Source organism: Mustela putorius, unplaced genomic scaffold (assembly GCF_011764305.1).
Source record: "Mustela putorius furo isolate JIRA1106 unplaced genomic scaffold, ASM1176430v1.1 tig00000083_pilon_pilon_pilon, whole genome shotgun sequence".
Lineage (NCBI taxonomy): Eukaryota > Metazoa > Chordata > Mammalia > Carnivora > Mustelidae > Mustela > Mustela putorius.
Genome location: NW_025421273.1, coordinates 6,612,388 through 6,633,081, shown reverse-complemented (window position 1 = coordinate 6,633,081; position 20,694 = coordinate 6,612,388). Strand labels below are relative to the sequence as shown.

Below are 20,694 nucleotides of genomic sequence, written 5' to 3'. Positions count from 1 at the left end.
AACTTGAAACTAGAACTATGATCATGTCCTTTATTTTTTAATTCATGACCATCAGTTCCTGGACATTCCTCTCTACCACCAAACCATTTGCTAAAGGTAATAATTTCCATCTTCCTGAGAGTTGAAAGAATTAAAAGAGATAATATATGTGCAAATGCGTTATAAACTATCATGTGCCAAACACATATGAGGGATTATTATAGGAGGAAACGTGCCTTCTAAAATTAATCATTTAGACAATGTGATAAGCATAAATTATTGGTTTCCGTATTCGAATCATGACAAATTCCTGTCGCCACCATGAAGCAAGAAATTGAAATCTGGGGGAAGAAACCAATAATTCAGCACTTTTAGTTCATGTGGAAATACTAATTTCACAACCCATACAGGAATGTACAGTATTTAGGAGTTTATATTTAAAGTTTTTGTAACAGTGAATTGCCTAGAGAGTCAGCTATTCCTGGGGATTCTCTTACGATTCTGAACATCACCTAGCGCACTAACGGAAGGCGGACGCTACTCCTCTCCTCATTCCACCTCCCGGAAACTTCCGGCTACCTTTTCCACTCCTAGGAAAGCTAACGGGGAGTGTGACTTAAAATGGGTTCGGACTACATCCGACATGATAAACCATGTCTATCTTATTCACGTTGCAAGTCCCTAAACCATCTCCAGCCTGTCCGCCGGAGTTCGGCAGGTGATGGTGACTTCTCGGCTTCCGATCCCTTTTCTGAGAAGGCGCGTACAGCTCGTTTCTCGGACCCGGGAGAGAGCAACAGAGTCGGGAGACTAGGTTGCGGGAGGAAGAAGCGGGCGAACAACCCGTCCCCACCTCCCGGGGGCACACGGGCGGGGCTGGGCAGGGGTCCGCGCTCCTCCCCCGGGCGGAGCTCGCCCCGGCTCCCCGCGCCTCGCAGCGCGAGCGGGCAGCAGAGTCTGCGGCGCTGCGGGCAGCGGGCGCGATGTATCTCCGCAGGGCGGTCTCCAAGACGCTGGCGCTGCCCCTGAGGGCGCCCCCCGGCCCCGCGCCGCTCCGGAAGGACGGTGAGTACCGCGCCGGCCCCGGCGTCCAAGCCTGAAGAGAACGGACGTCTCGCGCGTAGATTGCCCGGGGTCCCCGTCCCCGCCGGCACCCGGGAGGTTGGGGGGCGACAAACCCGGTCCGAGGGCAGAAGCCTGGGCTTGGGGCAAGGGGAGAAATGGAGGAAAATCGCGGGGAGGACGCCCCGAAGTTCTCCAAGCCTTGGATAGTAGGCAACCTTTCTAGAGCGGCTTCGGAATCCGCACTAGGCTTCGAGGGTTCGAATCTTGATTGGGTAAGGGATTTCACCTGTTCCCTCATTTCAAAAATGGGGACAATAATGGTTGTGAGTTTTAATGAGTTAATATGCCGTTAAAAGCGCTTAGAAAAATGGCTGGCTAACGCCCGCGTAGTTTACTCCTTTTATTGCGCTCTCCAGCTTCACGAGGAAGCAGAGGAACGGGTAGCACGATGGAGCCAGGCAGGGCGCGGGAGGGAGTGCGGGCCCACTAAATGTTGGCTAAATGCCCCCGAATAAATAAACTTATGGCTTGTCCGGGGCTCCGCAGCCGGAACTCGAGGAACCTTCGAAGCACTTTGTCTGGGGCTGCGCAGAAACCGGGAGCTATCCACCTGTTCCGCCCAGCCGTCCCCGTATCTCTCACCTTCAGATTTGGCGATGCATGGGAAGAGGGATAGTATTCGGAAATTTCCTAAAGAGGGAAGTTGCAGTTCAAGCTGGAAGCTTTTTTTAAAAAAAATTCTGTTTATTTACGGAGAGAGAGTGAGAGAGAGCAGGAGAGGGGAGAAGATCAAAGGGAGAAGCAGACTCCCCGTGGAGCTGGGAGTCCGATGTGGGACTCGATCCTGCAACTGTGGGACCGTGACCTGAGCGGAAGGCAGTCGCTTAACCAACCGAGCCACCCAGGCGCCCAAACTTGAAGCCTCTTTACTAAAACTTGAAAAATACAAAAGCGCCTACTATAGTGCCGGGAACACTGCAAGGGCTTAATAAGTGTGGGCATGCGTGTTTTCCCTCCCTGCTGCGGGCGGGCTTCGCGCTCCTGTGCAGTTCTGCCCCAGCGGCTCCTTCCCAGACCTCCTCCGCCTCCCCTGTCTTGGCGGTCCTGCTTAACCCAGCGGCTCTTAGACAACCTTTTGGAAAGTTCTTAGTTCTCCCCGCACTTGGCCTCACTTTCTAAGGCTTTGAGGTAGTTTTGCCCAGAGCGTGCGTTGGAGCAGACAGAGAAAGAAACACTGCCGCGGAAGATTCCATGGGCCATGTCTCCTTCCCCTCCTCCCCTCCCCCGCCTCCACTTTAATTAGGCCTGTGGTGGTGGTGGCGGTGGGAGGGAAGGAAGGTCTGTCCAGAAAGCTTTATTTTTCTCTTAAAAAAATGGTAGGAAGCCGTTGCCTCACCGATAACAGAGTAAGGCATCTTCGTTTTCCTTGATCTTTATACTGAGTAAGATAGAGCATTTTTTCACTGACGAAGTAGAACCCATTAATTTTAAACTTCAGAAGATAACGAGGCCGTTGTGATTGGGGGTGGGGAGGGGAGAAAGATGAGCCCCCTGACCTTGGCCTTTGGCGTTATCTTGCGCATGCACCACCGGCTTCAGGCACAAATACGCGCAAACACACACACCTCTTTTGTAGCGACGCGTTTCAGATAATTTCTTCCCCAACTTGGGGTAAAAGAAAAGCAGGTTAGACATTTTAAATTGGTAGTTAGCAATACTGGCTGTAGCAGCCCTGATCTTTCTCTCATTTTCATCTAATTACTTTTTTTCGTAGCATTGATTTGTTTATGTATTTTAAGAACTATTATTGACCGGGAATCTGGCTTCAGTCATGGAGATTAATTGACCTTTTTGTTGGTACTTTCTGTTTTGATGAACTGAAGAGTAAAATTTTAGCTGAGCCTCACCAAATTGTGTTCTCAGGCTTTTGCTTTTTAAAAATGTAACTTTTTGATGAGTAAATAATTAGGGTTTGTAATAGATCATTGGAAGGAACGCAGAAAGGCAAAAGAGAGGTCACCTGTAATCCTGCCACTCAGAGAATACCACCATTTACATTTTAGTATATATAATGTTCCAGAACTTTCTTCCTCTTGCATTTTATTCTTGTGCACATAGCTTTCACAAACTGAGATAGCCCTGTATAGATTATTTTGCTATAAATTTGCATTTGCTATATTGTAAATATTTCCTCAGGTAAGAAAATATTCTCCTGCAAAACTTCTAATATCTATTTCACATTACATTGATATGCTCAAATTTAACTAATTAATCTTTATTAAATATTTATTTCCCATTTCATTGCTCTTTTATTTTTATTTAAGATTTTTTTTTTTTTTTAAAATTTGACAGACAGAGATCACAAGTAGGCAGAGAGGCAGGCAGAGAGAGAAGGAAGAAGCAGGCTTCCCGCTGAGCAGAGAGCAGGATATGGGGCTCCATCCCAGGACCCTGGGATCATGACCTGAGCTGGAGGCAGAGGCTTTAACCCACTGAGCCACCCAGGCGGCCCTCATTACTCTTTTAATTGTCATAATTGTATTTGTGTTTAAGTCTTTACTTACATCTCGGATGATTTTCTTTATTGCTTCCTATTTAAAATAATCTTTTTGATATTTATGTCTGGTTGACAACTACAGAAGCTACATATTCCCTGTTTAGTAACAGATGTATTTTTAAACCAACAAAAGCCCCACTACAGGTCAAAGCCATACCCTCTTAAGATAACCTCTTTGGCTACATTGGTGCGGAAAAAATATTTTTTCCAAGAGATGATTGTTTATATACAAACTGAAAACACATACAGGAAGTCTTTCCAGTATTGCTAATACAAAGATTTGTAATTAGGGCAACTGCAAATCAAAACTTCTCCCCAGTCCTCATTCACACCCTGTGTGTCAGGCCACATCCAATTACTTTGCACTTTTTTAGCTCTCCTGACCTTGCATGTGCTGTGCCTTCTGCCTCTGGTGCAATTTTCTCTCCCTTATTCATCTGACAGTCTCCTGTACTTTCCTTCAAAACCCAGGTGATGTCTCTTTAATTATGACAGGTCCCTTAAGCCAGCTAGCTGAGGTTTTTCACTGAATTTTTATGCTGTTGTTGCAACTTCTGCTTGCTTCTGTTCCAGCATTTGTCACACTGCATTTCAGTTATTTGTGCATTTCTTCCCTCCTTCAACTATGTGAGCTACATGAGGCTCAGGACCTTGTATGTCTTGTTCAAAGTTCTATCCTTAATGATTCTGACAAGACGAAACACATAGTAGGCGCTCAACCCTTTTTTGTTGAGTGAATAAATTAATGTTTCTACTTTTTTTGTATCTTGAAAATAAAGAATTTGAGCTATATGAACTTTAAACTCTTTCTATCTCTGAGTCTATTATTTAAAATTTCAATTCAGAGTTCGGGGATCGCGGGCCGAAGAACTGAGTGTGTAGTCATGTCGGCGTCGGTAGTGTCGGTCATCTCGCGGTTCTTAGAAGAGTACTTGAGCTCCACTCCTCAGCGTCTGAAGTTGCTTGACGCGTACCTCCTGTACATACTGCTGACCGGAGCGCTGCAGTTCGGTTATTGTCTCCTCGTGGGGACCTTCCCCTTCAACTCTTTTCTCTCGGGCTTCATCTCTTGTGTGGGGAGCTTCATCCTAGCGGTTTGCCTCAGGATACAGATCAACCCACAGAACAAGGCAGATTTCCAAGGCATCTCCCCAGAGCGAGCCTTTGCTGATTTTCTCTTTGCCAGTACCATCCTGCACCTTGTTGTAATGAACTTCGTTGGCTGAATTATTCCCATTTACTTAATTGGGGAGTAGGAGACTAGAAGAATGTTCACTTTTTGATTTCCCCTGGATGAGAGCTTTTGAGATGACAACTTGGACATGTGGGTGTTCTTCAGATTTATACTGACCTGCCGACTCTGATTGGGACTGTAGGTGGCGAGCCCAGAGTATTTCCCTTGCTTCTGTGTTAGAGCAGCTTCGTAATGAGCATTTATTAACATGACCTCTGCTTCCCATTAAATGTAACCTTTTTGGCTTCCAAATTAAAAAAACTCCATGCCAAAAAAAAAATAAATAAATAAATAAAATAAAATAAAATTTCAATTCAAGGGCGTATAACATTTACAAGTTTTATGTATTTAGACATAATAATACAGTACTCTTACCTATTTCTATTGGTTTGTACAGAATTGTACTTCTTCACACATGACCATGTTGTAACATCTTGTCCTAAACAATCTTATATCTGCTCATCTTTAAAGGCTTTTGTTAGAAAAATTAAGATTTCTGTCTATGTAGGATATTTGTATTATAGATTTGTAGAAATGTGTTGGGCTTCAACCTGTTTTAGTTCAAATATATTTAATTCAATTTTTGGAAAGATAATCTTTTCCACTGAAGCCTGTAGTGGAGTACATATAGCAATGGATTTCTTTTGCATCTTGTTGGACTGTTAAAACTGTTCAGTGCTTTTGTCATTTCTCCTTACTCACGCCTGCACTCTTTCCAAGAAAAGCATGATGCTAAGCACGAAGCTGACAGGTTTCATAAGTACTTATCAAATGAGATTGGGAAAATGTCAAATGGAATTATTACCCTACTTTGTGATACTGTATTCCCTTAAGCTAAAAATCACTTGATGTTAATAGTTCACTGAAGGGGAAAATTTTTTTGAGGTATAATTATTTTAAATAGTTTTGCTTAAGTGGTACAGCTAACTGTGTTTCAACTTGTTTTCCTAGCATCTCTTCGCTGGATGTCATCTAACAAATGGTTTGGATCATCTGGATCAAATATGATCTATTATCTGGTTGTAGGTGTCACTGTCAGTGCTGGTGGATATTATGTAAGTGTTTAAATAACCATAATGTTTAGGAATTCATATATTTTGTAATATGTAAAACTCAAAACATTATCAAAGTCAGGACATGAGATTAGTTAAATATACAAGATGGTGGGAAATCAACATTTCTTACACAATATACACTGCCAAGTACAGGTGACTTCCAGTAAAAATGACATTATTAGGGGCACCTGAGTGGCTCAGTTGGTTAAATGACTGCCCTTGGCTCAGATCATGATCCTGGAGTCCTGGGTTTGAGACCTGCCGGCTCCCTGCTGGGCGGGGAGTGTGTTTCTCTCTCTGACCCTCCTTCCTCTCAAGCTCTCTCTCTAAAATAAATAAAATCTTTTTAAAAATGATGTTATTGTAAATACTAATAGTAATAGTCGACCTATGAGTGTTTATCATATAAACATGAGTGACAGACTCACGGCTCATTTAATAACTACAGCAATGCTATAAGGTAGGTACTATTATTAACATTTAAACAAGAACCGTTTTGAAAGATTAACTTAATAGACTCTTTTTAAAAATATTTTATTTTTTATTTGAGAGAGCAAAAGAACACCAGTAGTGGGGAGGGGATGAGGGAGAGGGAAAAACAGGCTCCCTGCCGAGCAGGGATCCTGATGTGGGGCTTCATCCCAGGACCCCAGGATCAGGACCTGAGCTGAAGGCAGACGCTTAGCTGACTGAGCCACCAGGCATCCAATAGACTTTTTTTTTTTTTTAGAGCATTTTAGGTTTATAGAAAAATCAACAGGAAGTATAGCGTTCTCACATCTCCTCTCAATACTCCATCAACAACCTCGCATTAGTGTGATACATGTTACAACTGATGAGTCAATATCAATACATTTTAACTAACTAACGTCTATAGTGTACATTAGGGTTCACTCTCGGTACTGCACATTCTATGAGTTTGGACAAGTGTATAACAATATATCCATTATAGTATCATACGGAATAGTTTCAGTGCCCTAAAAATTCCCTGTGTTCCATGTATTCACTCTTCCCTCCCCAAATCTTTGTACTGTCTCCATGGTTTTTATTAGTTTTATATATCTTTGTATACATTCATTATTTTAAAAAGGTAATATTTATTCATATATTTTCAAAAATTCAAAATAGACATATGCAAAGTTAAAAGAATGTTTTACCTACTCCTTCCAGATGATCACTGAAAAATGAAGCTTTTGATAGTATGATTTTTAGGGCTAAAGTGATGAAATATTTGTGTATTAAATAAGTAATAATAAGTCTATTGAATCATTCCCCATTTTGTCATAAACTTTCTAAATCAAAATTTAATCTTCATTATGAACAAAAGGAAAATAAATACAAAATTTTCGGAAACCCTAAGAGTACACAAAAGTCACTACATTTTGGTTTGACCCTACAGAGATGTGTATAACTAGGAGCAGTTTGTATGTAGATGGCATAACTAGGAGCAGTTTGTATGTAGATGGCCAAAACAAAATAACTTAGCCTAATCTTCAGAATTTTGAGGGCCTCAAGAAACCAGATATTTCAAAGATATCACTTATATTATCATCCTCCACTGATCCAGCAGCTTTCACTCATACCCAGATTCCTTTCCTTCTACCATCTATTGCTTAATGTCGAATTCACTGCCCAGAGCTACTATTGTTGGAAGTAGGCCATTGGAGAAACAGAGATTGAACTGGGCCATGTGATTATAGGGGGAGCTGGATAGATGGAATTTCATCTGGAACTCACTATGCCCATAATTATGCTTATTAGTGCCAGACATGAATCTCTCCAGTCCAATCTTTCTTTGCAAGAGCAATCATAAACAGGAAGGTCATAAAATGACTGTCCTTTGAGCCCTTTCTGGCCTTGTTCTCTCTCAGTGGGAGTGGGAGTTGGACAAAGCATGAGCTTCAAGTCCCTTTCCACCTCTAAGAATGTGTGGTTTTACTCTTGAATGTAGGAAGCTTCAATTCCCAAGAATCTTAGGCTCTTGTTAGGAGGAAATGCAGAATGTGAGACACTTGAAAACCTGTATTCAAGTCCCACCTCCTTCCCTTTGTCCTATATGAAAATAAGTTCTCTACTAGATTTATCTGAATGGAATCCAGAGATGGTCACCAGCCAGTCTTTCATTTCCATGTAAAATCTTCTACAATAAGGGCCTCTTAGACTCTGAGGCAGGCCCAGGTTATGTCAGGTTTTTGAGGATCTGAGATGTTTGTGGGATATTTTAAATGCTTACATATAATGAGTGATATCATTTGGAAATAACTTTCGAAGTCTACATTTGAGGCTGTGCAAAGGCCCCTTCTGATAGGCCTTTTTTCTACTCTGTGTATGACCACCTTTGATTTGGAAAACTAAATTCTCTCGGCTACACATGAGTGTGAATCATTCCAATATCCTCATCTCTTCGATTCTGCCTGAACCAGCCTTTCTTCTCATCTTGTGTTTTAGTCCCTTGAACAACAAAAAAAGAAAGCATGTTCACTTGGGCTGGGATGTCCATTTCAGGAACGTGAACCTCTCCCCAGGCTCAGCTTTTGTGTACTGAGTGTGGAGCATGTCGACTCAGCATAGTGGTTTAAGCTCTCAGGAGTTCCCACCCTGCCAGGAAAGTATCCCCTGCTCTCATCCAGATTGGTGACCATCATTCCTGCTGATCCTTTGAAACCCAGATGATTCAAGCCTGAATTCACCAAACTCTGCCGGATTTGTTAGGGCCACTTCGGTATCATTTCCACCCCTGAGGTTGTAGATTTTCCATTTTCACAGTCTAATTCTAACATGCTCTAAAATGGTTTGTAATTTGCAAAGTATAATTTTTAATAAGATACATGGGTTTTGGTTATTAAAAATTTAGAGAACACGTATATAAAATGCAAATTTTAAAAATCTGTAATCCTACTGCTAAGTTTTATTCCTGATTCTGTTTCTGAAATAACCGATGGTCAGGTCATAGTTCTGCTTTTAAGGAAAAACCCTAGCTTACTTAAGGAATCTTCATTAGGGTCTACAAATATGCTGTTTTGGAAGATTTTTTTCAAACTTTTGGTTACGAGATGATTGAGTTTCATGTGCGGTTATGAGAGCTAATACAGAGGTCTCACAGAGTCTTTGCCTCATTTCTTCTGGTGAGTAACATCTTTTATCGCGGTAACCCAGTATCACAATCAGGAAGTGGACATGGATAAAATCCACTGTCCTTATTCATATTTCACCACTTTCACTTGCACTTTGTGTGTGTGTGCACGGGTGCACATATGCACACATGCATGTGTATTTCATTCCAGGCAGTCGTATCACGTGTAGATTCATGTATTCACTACTGCTGTCAGGACATAGGATCCCTTGTGTAGTCCTTTGTAATTGCCCTCAGTCTTTTTTGTCCTCTCCTCCCTTCTTCCTAGCCCTGGCAACCACAAATCTGTTCTCTAGGTGTACAACTTTCCATTTCAAGAATGTTACATAAATGGAATCATGAGGTATACAGCCTTTTGAGACTGGCTTTTTTCACTCAGCATAATTACCTGGAGATGCATCCAAATTGTTAAACCTGTGTTGAGAGTTCATTCCTTTTTAATCCTGAGTAGCATTCCAAGTTATGGGTTTACCACAGTTTGCTTAACTGTTCACCTGTTGTAGGACCCCCCAGCCAGATTCCAGCTTTTGGCTGTTACAAATAAAGCAACCATGAACATTTGTATAAGGGTTTTTGTGTGCACATAAGTTGCCATTTCTCTGGGATAAATGCCAGGGGGTATCTATAAATGCTTGTCAGAGTATTTTGGTTCTAGCATGATTTGTTTTTTCCTTCTTTGTCTTCATCTTTGTATCTGCCTGTGTTTTTCTGTTATCTTTGACTCCTGTTAGAGCATTTGTTTCTTTCCTTTGTAAAGAATTTCACTTAGTAGCAAAAATTTCCAAAGGAGAAGCAAAAGTGTGCTGGTGTACATTGGTTTCTCTTCTTTGAATTATAGATACCTTTGAAATTGGCATGTTGAATTTTAGAGCTCAAGAAAGAAACTTAAGCACACATTTACTTTCAGACTTACAGGACGATCACATCAGAGCAAGGCAAACAAACGGAACGTGTAACAAATTTGAAAGAAAAAAACAAAGCAGAGTTACATCCACTTCAAGGTAAAGTGGATTTATTATTTTTTTCCCTTGAGACACTGATTTCCATGATCTTACTCTAGCTATGAACACTATTTGCTTTCGACTTCTTTACTAACTTAACAGAATGGCTTTGGGGAGAAGTTCATTCAGAAAGGGAAAGCCCAACCAAAACCTAAGGAATATTGTTATATGTTTTGGATGAGTACATTAGATAAATGAAACGTTTTACATTTGTACTGCTGACCAGTGACTTTGAATCTTTGTTTGATAATATTACTTTTCCCCTACTCAGACTTCCATTCAGGCGGACATGTTTTAGTATCTGTCTCTCTCAGCAGCTCATTTCCCTCATTTTTTTTTTTTTTAAATCATTAAACTAATTCTTGTTTCAGTTTTGGCTGTGTGTCTTTGCCCAAAGTTCACTTGACATTAGTGCAGTCAATCATGTCTATTAAGTTCCTGAGTTGATCTGATGATAAAATGGCAACTACTAGAACACAAACTTTACATTTTCACCCTAATGTATGTTTTTTGCCTTAAACTGCTTGCTTTGAATACTTTTTTCATCTCAATTATAATGCCATTATTATCTATTACTTTGATCACTATTTAGGGACAGATACTAGCTACTTATGAACCAATTTTAACCTTTTAGTCATGACAATGTTAAGAAATGGAATACCATCAATAAATACTACTGAATAGAATCACGAGAAAGCTGATTGTAATAATAATAAAACTCAACATTTCCATAGCACTATTTATTTATTTATTTATTGGGGTGGTGGTCAAAGGGAGAGAGAGAATCCCAAACAGACTCCCCGATAAGCCTGGAGCCCACTGAGGGGCTCAGTCTCACAACCCTGAGATCGTGACCTGAGCCAAAACCAAGAATTGGGTGCTTAACCTACTGAGCCACCCACGTGGCTGGAACTTTTTTTTTTTTTTTTTAAGATTTTATTTATTTATTTATTTGAGAGAGTTAGAGAGCACTGAGCAGGGAGCCCAAAGTGGGGCTTGATCCCAGGACTCTGGGATCATGACCTGAGCCAAAGGCAGACACTTAACCAACTGAACAACCCAGATCCCCCTGCACTTTTGGTTTTAAACCCCTTGTCATGCCTTAATTTTAGTCAGTCCTCACAATAGCTCTTTGAGGCAGATATTATCGATTTCCCCATTTTACAGATGATAAAACTGAGGTTGAAAGAGGATAGTGATTGCTCAGTCATCAACTAGTAAGTTGGCTGTTTTTCCATGCTACTTCATATGAAAGGTTGGCTGTTTTTCATGTTCCTTGTATTTAAATAAATAATATTTGTAAATTTTTTAAAGGTTCAAAAGGGTTATGAAAAAGCAGATGCTTTCCCCTCCCTTTTCCCATTTTCCCTCCCCAGAGCGAATCAATAATACCAGCTTCTTTGTATCCTCCTAGAGAGTCTTTGCAAATAAAAACTATCTGGGTATACCTTACCTCCTTTTGTCCATATGGTATACATTGCTTTTTTTCTTGCTTTTTTCATTTAACAGGCTACCTTGAAGAGCATTTCATATCAGTACAGATAACTTTGTCTCATTTTTAAAAAATGACTGCGGGGGAGGGGCGCCTGGGTGATTCAGTGGGTTAAAGCCTCTGCCTTTGGCTGGGGCCATGATCTCAGGGTCTTGGAATCGAGCCCCACATCGGGCTCTCTGCTCAGCGGGGAGCCTGCTTCCTCCTCTCTCTCTCTACCTGCCTCTGCCTACTTGTGATCTCTCTCTCTCTCTCAAATAAATAAATAAAAATCTTTTTTAAAAAATGACTTCGCGGGCTTCCGCTGCGTTCCCATGCTCTTTAAATTAACCCTTTGCTTAATGGACTAAATCTTAAAGGTGAAAAAGAGAACGTGGCAGGAGCGGAGAAAGCAAGTTCAGACGTGTGTGAAGTGTCTGCCCCGGAAGTCCTGGAGGTAGATGCGGAAGGTACTCCAGATGTTCCAGCTGCGGCGGTAGAAGAGGCTTCAGCCGGTCCCGGGGATGTGGAGGCCACTGCCGGCGAGCCCGACGCGGTCAGTGCTAAAGTGGGGGCAGAGGCGACAGACGCCGGGCTGGGCGCCACCGCAGAAGCCAGCGCCGAAGCGCCCCCGGAGGTTCAGAGTGCAGCTCTGGATGGAGCTGTTGCCGGAAATGATCTCGGGACCACAGACAAGGAAAGCGCTGGTGGAAATGCTGAAGGAGAAGAGAAGAGTCCTCCGGTTGAATCAGAATCCTCTGCTGGGGATGATTCACAGGAGCAAGCCAGCGTTAGTTCCGACGCCCACGCCCCGACTCAAGGCTAATCTCTTGCTGACCGACCCTTTAGCCAAAAAAATGCCATCCTGTCTGATAGGTGCTTTTGTAGTTTCAGTCATCATAGCTTTAGGACAGGCTCCTTTGCTAGAAAATTTGAAGATTTCTGGTATGTACTGATAGACTTGGGGATTGAGAGACTTTGAGATTTTTATGGGTGTGAATAGTTGCCTGCTCTCTGAGATCAGAATATGACATTTCAGTAAAGAGCTCACGGAGTTGCATCTTTGTATTTCAGTTTTATATCATAGGAATTGAGCTTTCTGTACAATCTGCATTCACTTTAATTTTGCTATACCTGTACCTTAATGTGTGTTAATCTAGATTCTTGAGTTTTGATTTGAACTCATTTAAATAAAGTTGGAAAGTCATTAGTGCTTCTGTTTTTATTCACTAATTTTTAATGTATAGTCTATAGTATTAAAGATCTATATTATTAAAGCCTATAATATTAAAGATCTATAATATAGTATTAAAGATCATGTATAGTCTATAGTATTAAAGATCATGTATAATATAAAATATAGATTATAATATTTATTGTAGATTAACATACACACAGGATCGCATGAATAATGAAAAAAAAAACACTTTGGAGCACCTGGGTGGCTCAGTTGGTTGAGCCTCTGCCTTTGTCTCAGGTCATGATCTCAGGGTCCTGGGATCCAGCCCTGCATGGGGCTCTCTGCTCAGTGGGGAGCCTGCTTCCCCTTCTCCCTCTGCCTTCCTCTCTGCCTACTTGTGATCTCTCTCTCTCTCTGTCAAAAAAAATAATTAAAAATTTTTAAAAGAGTTATTTATTTATTTTAGAGAGGGAGTGAGCGAGGGCAGGGCAGGGGGAGGGGAAGAGCAGAGGGGGAGAGAGAATCTCAAGTAGACTTCCCACTGAGCACAGAGCCCTACCTGGAGCTGGATCCCTCAACACCCACATCACGACGTGAGCTGAAAACAAGTGTCACATGCTTAACTGACTGAGGCACCCAGATTCCCCTAGTTCTCATTACTTTTTACAGTTGCATGGAGCTACATGTGTGGGTACTATGATTTACTCAACTGTCTCCTACTGATGGACATTTGAGTTGTTTCTCTTATTTGCAATCACAAATACTGCTGCATTGAATAAGCTTCTGCAAAGTGTCTTTTTGCATTTTTCAGTGTTTCACTAGGATAGATTTCTGAAAGAGAGATTGCTAGATCAAATACGTAAGTAATTTTGCTATCTATTGCAAAAGCCCTTCAATAGGAGTCATACTATTTTGTATTCCCAAAATAACAATGTACGTGAGTACCTGTTTCCTGCCGAGTGTATTTTAAAACATTTGGTTTTTTTTTTTTTTTTTAAAGATTTTATTTATTTATTTGACAGAGAGAGAGACCACAAATAGACAGAGAGGCGGGGGGGTGGGGGGGTGGAGAGCAGGCTCCCCGCTGAGCAGAGAGCCTGATGTGGGGCTCATTCCCAGGACCCTGAGATCATGACCCAAGCCGAAGGCAGAGACTTAACCCACTGAACCACCCAGGCACCCCAAACATTTGGATTTTTGATAGGTGTGATAGATGAAAACTTGTATCAGCATGATTTTAATTTGTGTTTTCTTTATTAAGAGTGAGGTTGAACCTTTTTTCATTGGTTAAGGGCAATGTACCTTTCTTTTTCTGCAAAGTTTCTGTTCATATCTCCAACGCATTTTTTTTTTTTAAATTTTGGGAGAGAGAGTGGGGGTACTGGGAGAGGGAGAGAGAGAATCATAAACAGACTCCACGTCCAGCACAGAGCCCACCGCAGGGCTCCATCTCACAACACTGAAATGACCCCAGCTGAAATCAGGCAGAGACTTAACCAACCAAGCAACCCAGGTGCCCTTTCAATGCATTTTTTATAGTGTTGTTAGACCTTTACTTTTCTATTTTTAAGAAAGTTTTCTGTACTAGAGATAGCAAACTTTGATATAAATTGAAATTATTTTCCAAGTTTGTCTTTCATTTTACTCTACTTATGGTGTTTTTGTAGTACAGGAGATTTTTTCTTTAGTTTTTATATAATCAATCTTTTTCCATATTTTTTGTGAATTTTGAGCCATTGTTAGTGTGGTAGACTGGGAAAAAAACAGTCACATAGTCTTTCCACATACACTCCAATGAAGTATGCCTTTATATTCCTTTCCATCAAGGGGTGGAGATTATTTTTCCAACTCCTTGAATTTGAACTTGACTTGTACCTTGCTTTGATGGAATGCTGTGGAATTGATTTTGTGAGACTTCTCGTTTGCTTGGAATCTTGGGACTACTGTACGGTCTCCATGAGAATAAGAGACCTTATGGAGAGAGCGGCCCCATCCCTAGCTAGCGCTAACCCCAGATGCATGAGTGAGGCTATCCTAGACCCTCCAGTTTCAGCCGCCATGCCGGACAACTGCAACTGAGAGATCCCAGGCAAGAACGAGCAAGAACCGGCCAGCTGAACACCCAGACCAAATTGCTGATCCATAAAATTGTGAGCAAATCAGCGGGTTGTATACTAAGCCATGCAGTTGGGGCACTGTAAGCAGCAATATGTAGTTAAGATAGTTAGGAAATAAAGCTTAACTTTGAATTTGATGCAGACTAACTTTTGTGTTGTTGCCTGTCACATTCTTCAACAGGGATGATGAAAGAATGAGCTGTACCCCACAGATCCAGAATTTGTCCGGCTTTACCTTCTGGCCAATTGTTGCCTTTTCTGAAAAAAATTTTAGAAGGGTTTTTTTCCTTTTAAAGTCCAGTATTTATTTAGAACAAACAACCTTTTGAAACAGCAGCTATCAAGTCCAAAAGCAAACTATATTTTATTAGCTTTTTTTAGACTTTAACAACCAATGTGAAACAACAATATTTCACAAACAGTATTTTTCTTATTAGATCATTGGCTGATTTTGATAAAATTGAAAATATACCTTAACAAAGTCAAAGTGATATAGAGTGTGGGGCTTGGAATATGAAACCAATTACAAAAGATTAATAATGGCAGTAGAATCAGATAACCAAGTTCTCTTTGATGAAGACAGGGATATAAAAGAGGACTAAATTTATAAAAAACACAACATATGTTTTAACCAACGACATGCCCCTGAAATTTAAACACTACTTTCACTATTGAAAGAAATGTATGGAGCAGTCTTGAATAATATGAAATAACTGCTTTATTTTTTTTAATGTGAATTTTCTAATGCAGTGTATTCCACAGCCAGCTTCTGAGTCAAAGCTGAATTCAGGGAAGATTAGTTTTTGAATGTGCTAGTAATTTCTGTGCCAAGTATTTGTCCTGTCAGATAACATCTGTTGACCAGAAGCAATACTGTCCGTTATAATAAAACACATTATACAATGTTTTTCCTCAGTTGAAGTTCTCTCCAAAGAAATTTCTAGAAAAAGATTTATTTACTTAACTTTTGGGGTGAGTTTTCATGAACAAATGGGAGGAATTTGGCCAGTTAAGTATTATTATTCAAATTTTTCATATGGATGTATAATTTTAAGTAATCACTGCCCAAATTAATAATTAAACTAATCTAAACATTTACCTTTTATTTTCTGAGATTATTTCTTATGGATGGTGATTTCTGGGGCGGAGGAAGAAAATGAAGAGAAAATTAGCTTTTTCCTTTAGCAGGTGACATGAACATTGTGGGCATTATTACTCCCATTTAAAAATGAAAATCCTTTCTCACAAATCAGAAATCCTTTCCCTCAGAACTAGGGAAAGAACGTTCTTTTGGAGAGGAAGATTTGTAGACTGTAGTTATATCTGTTATGTCTCAAGCAGAAGCCACATAGAGTGACCAACTAAACAGATTTTTAAAATATTTTATTTATTTATTTATCTGGGAGAGAGAGAGCATGAGCAGGGGGAGGTCCAGAGGGAGAGGGCGAAGCCCACTCCACCCTGAGCATGGAGAAGAGCCCTACATGGAGTTTGATCCCACAGCCTTGAGATTATGACCTGCCCAAAGTCAGATGCTTAATTGACTGAGCCACACAGGCACCCCTAAACTGATTTTTAAAATGAATTTTTCAAGGGATGCCTCGGTGGCTCAGTCAGTTGGGTGCCTGACTCTTGGTTTTTGCTCAGATCATGAAAGTCATGATCTCAGGGTCGTAAGATCAACCCCCCAGTGGGCCTCTGTGCTGCTTAAGATTCTCGAACTCACTCTCTCTCTTTCTGCCCCCACCCACCCACCCCTCCTTGTGCATGCTGCTCTGTCTAAAAAAAAGAAAAGAAAAGAAAATTAATCTTTCAATTAGATGATAATTGAATTAATCATGCAGTGATTTTATTATATTATTAAGATATTTAGAGGGGCGCCTGGGTGGCTCAGTCTGTTAAGCATCTGCCTTTGGCTCAGGTCATGATCCCAGGGTGCTGGAATCAAGTCCTATATTGGGCTCCCTGCTCTCCCTCCCTCTGCTGCTCCCCCTGCTGTGCTCTCTCTCTCAGTCAAATAAATAAATAAAACCTTAAAAAAAAAATAAAAAAGATACTTAGGCAGATTTTACAAAGGTTTGACCCATTATTTTGCTCAAATTAAAACATTCAATAAGGAAAATGTAACATTTTTTTTAAAGATTTTATTTATTTATTTGACAGACAGAGATCTCAAGTAGGCAGAGAGGCAGGCAGAGAGAGAGAGAGAAGAGGAAGCAGGCTCCCCGCAGAGCAGAGAGCCGGATGTGGGGCTCGATCCCAGGACCCTGGGATCATGACCTGAGCCGAAGGCAGAGGCTTTAACCCACTGAGCCACCCAGGTGCCCCGAAAATGTAACATTTTAAAAAAGAACTCAAATGATAGAAAATATTCTGAAACTAAGCTCTTTTGAATTCACCACCATCACACCTTTCACTCCTCGAAGTCTTTTCCATCACCATACAGTCTCCAAACTGTCACGTTAGCTCAGTTCCTCATATCTGTAGCCCCTCAGTGAGTCTCCCTATCATTCCATTTACAGTTTTCCTTCTGAAAGATAAGTTGAGCATGTTGCCTCCCAGTTTAAAGCTTTTCACTAGCCCACCAGTATCTAATTGAGGACATTTATATTTGATATTACTTCACGGTCAGTATTTTTACTCCGAGACCCACCACAAACCACACCTGTTCAACCTCTCTCCGTTTTCATCTTTTGTCGGTACTCCTATTTTCCTGCAGCCTCTAGCTTTGACCCAAAGAGCCTACATGATTTAACAGCATTGTTACTTGAACTTGGCATCCTGCTTTACGCCTCAAAGATTTGTACATGTAGTACATGTAGTTCTCTCCACCTAGAAAGACACTCCCAGTTCCTCAACTGGCTCAGCTGCTTTCCAGTTAACTCAGCTCAAACACCATCGGCTTTGCAACACCTTTCCTCACTGGACTGAGCTGAATCTTTCACAAATTCCTTTGTGTCAGTTTGTACCTTCTCTATCATTGCATTTATCATTCTGTTTTTCAATTATTTGTTTACACTTTAGAATCTCCAATAGAATGGGAATTGCCTAAGTAGAAAAGACTGTATTAGGGCCCTCAGTAAATGTTTATTGAAGAAATCATGAGGCTCAGAGAGTTATGGCCGGGTATATAGAATTGATCTCTATGAACGATTGATATTTGGCCATTTTGACCTACAAAACCAGCCATTTCCTTCTTTCTTTCTTTCTTTCTTTCTTTCTTTCTTTCTTTTTTAATAAACTTACTTGAGAGAGAGAGAACAAGGGGATGGGCAGAGGGAGGAGAAAAGCAGACTCCCCGCTGAGTGTGGAGCCCAAAATGGGGCTCAATCCCATGACCCCTTGATCATGACCTGAGCTGAAATTAGGAGTCTGAGGCCTAACTGATAGAGCCACCCAGGTGCCCCTCGAAACAGCAATTTCATAAATATATTCCAAGAAGTAAATCTTGAGAAAATTTCAGAGGGTCAATTTGACTAAAATAATTGAGGCTTCTACGGTAAATACAAAATTTTCTCAGATTGTATGGAAACTGGAGTGAAGAAATTCTCAAATATAAATGTTTTTTTTTTCATAAAGAAATCAGCCTACATCTTTCTTCTCATAGTACAAAGCCCACTTGTTATTCTGAATGGATTTTTCACTCCATTTGTATTCCTCCTCCCCCAAAGCATTCATTTATAAGATATCTTGCTCAGGCTTCTAAGTAGACCATTTCCCATCGTGTCTTTGTTAATAGTCTAGAGAGAATGAGCAGAGGGGTTGGGTTCAACAGTGCTCCCGGAAGCCTTTGCGGCCTTAGAACAAGCATCGCCACATTAATCAATTTACATGAGAACTGTAGCCGCAGGCAGATTCCAGTGCAATCACAGGTGCCGCCTCACATTACTCTAGCTTCACTGCTCCTGAAGAGGTTGTTCCCCAAGTGTTTAAACAGGACTCTTCATGACAGTCACTGGCTTTCTCCTCAGCGGAAAGCTGAACAGAAACATCCAGAAGTATCTTCACATTATTCCTCAAAACTCACTCAAAAATCAAATCAAGATAATGAAATTGACATGAGAGCTTATATAAATCCTTGCAAAGACATTTCTTGTCCAGTGACAACACACTTAACAAAACTTACCCACGAATATAATAGTAATGAAGCAGGGTTCCCAGTACCACCATAACTCCTTTTTACCTATGGGCTATTCAGGTTGCAGTAATATTTTCTGCTTCTCCCTAAAAGTCACATTCCTGTTTCCTCAGAACTCAGTATTAATTGGGAGCAGAATTTCTCATATTCTTGTCAGAGCACCCAGTTGGCCATCATCTGGACTGTGTGGAATGTCAACATGGGGATGAGTCAAGTCCCCATCGTTTGCAGTCTTATATAAATATACGGCTAAAAACATATGGTTAAGACAGGGAGAACATGGTGTGTATGGGAACTTACTCTACTAGATGTAAAAAGCTATAAAGCTATAGCAGTTAAGATGGTTAGGTGAACAGATAAACAAATAGCCGATGGAAAACAATGGGGAACTGAGAAATAAGCTGCACATAGGATGGAAAGAATTATGACCGATTAGAAATCAGTGAGGGGGCACCTGGCTGGCTCAGCTGGTGGAGTGGGCAGCTCTTGATCTCGGGGTTGTGAGCTTGAGCCCCACATAGGGTGTAGAGATTACTTACCAAAAAAATAAAAATCTTAAAAAAAATAAAAAGAAATCAGTGAGGAAATAATGAACTCTTTACTAAATGGTGCAGGGATTATTGGGTATCCAAATTTAAAAATAAAACAAAATTAGCCCATCACCTTACAACCTACAGTCAAAAAATTCCAAGTGAATTAATAATTATTTTATTTTATTTTTTACATTTTTTTAAGATTTTATTTATTTATTTGACAGAGAGAAATCACAAGTAGATGGAAAGGCAGGCAGAGAGAGAGAGGGAAGCAGGCTCCCCGCTGAGCAGAGAGCCTCATGCGGGACTCGATCCCAGGACCCTGAGATCATGACCTGAGCCGAAGGCAGCGGCTTAACCCACTGAGCCACCCAGGCGCCCCATTTTATTTTATTTTTTTAAGATTTTATTTATTTATTTGATATGCAGAGAGAGAAAGAGAGAGCGCACGCACAAGCAGGCAGAGCAGCAGGCAGAGGGAGAAGGAGAAGCATACTCCCTGTGGAGCAAGGAGCCTGATGTGGGACTTGATCCCAGGACCCTGGAATCATAACCTGAGCCAAAGGCAGATGCTTAAGCGACTAAACCACCCAGCTGCCCCTGGATTAATTATTTTATTTTAGATTTTATTTATTTATCTGACAGAGACACAGAAAGAGAGGGAGCACAAGCAGGGGGAATGGGAGAGGGAGAGGAAGGCTTCCCTCTGAACAGGGAGCCCAGTGTGGGGCTTGATTCCAGCACCTTGGGATCATGACCTGAGCCTAAGGTAGATGCTTAACGACTGAGTTACCCAGGCACCCCTGGATTAATAATTGTAAAATGAGAGAAAAAATTTAGTATTTGGGGAGAGAAAATATTCCTTTGGCTTTAGACCAGTGAAGGATACCTTAGATAAAACATTACAAAACAGCATAAAAAGATTAATTGGGGGGGCGCAAAGATGTAAAACAAAAATGGTAAAATGTTATACTTCAAAGCAAGATAGTGGGTAGATATGTATTCATTATACTATTTGGTATATTTTTTGTATGTTTAAAATATTTTGAAATTACAATGTGAGCTAAAAGAAAGAAAGAAAACCTCACTGCTTTGTGTTTCACTGCACTTTATTAGCTAACTGATTCTTCTGCTATAGAAAAAAGAACACAGGGGCACTTGGGGGGGCTCAGTTAGTTAAAGCAACTGACTCTTGCTTTTGGCTCTGTAATGCTATCAGAGTTCTGGGTTC

At 40.9% G+C, this 20,694-nt stretch overlaps 2 protein-coding genes across 2 annotated transcripts; both read left to right on the top strand.

The window, feature by feature from the left end:
- The first annotated feature begins 892 nt into the window (after window positions 1-892).
- On the top strand, window positions 893-12,463 carry LOC101692200 (mitochondria localized glutamic acid rich protein). Its single transcript, XM_004768494.3, has 4 exons — window positions 893-1,044; window positions 5,787-5,890; window positions 9,931-10,024; window positions 11,876-12,463. The coding sequence occupies exons 1-4, from the start codon at window positions 963-965 to the stop codon at window positions 12,319-12,321; spliced, it is 726 nt and encodes a 241-aa protein (XP_004768551.1). The 5' UTR covers window positions 893-962; the 3' UTR covers window positions 12,322-12,463.
- Window positions 4,438-5,108, top strand: LOC101691921 (dolichyl-diphosphooligosaccharide--protein glycosyltransferase subunit DAD1). Its single transcript, XM_004768493.2, has one exon. The coding sequence runs from the start codon at window positions 4,486-4,488 to the stop codon at window positions 4,825-4,827; it is 342 nt and encodes a 113-aa protein (XP_004768550.1). The 5' UTR covers window positions 4,438-4,485; the 3' UTR covers window positions 4,828-5,108.
- Window positions 12,464-20,694: the final 8,231 nt, after the last annotated feature.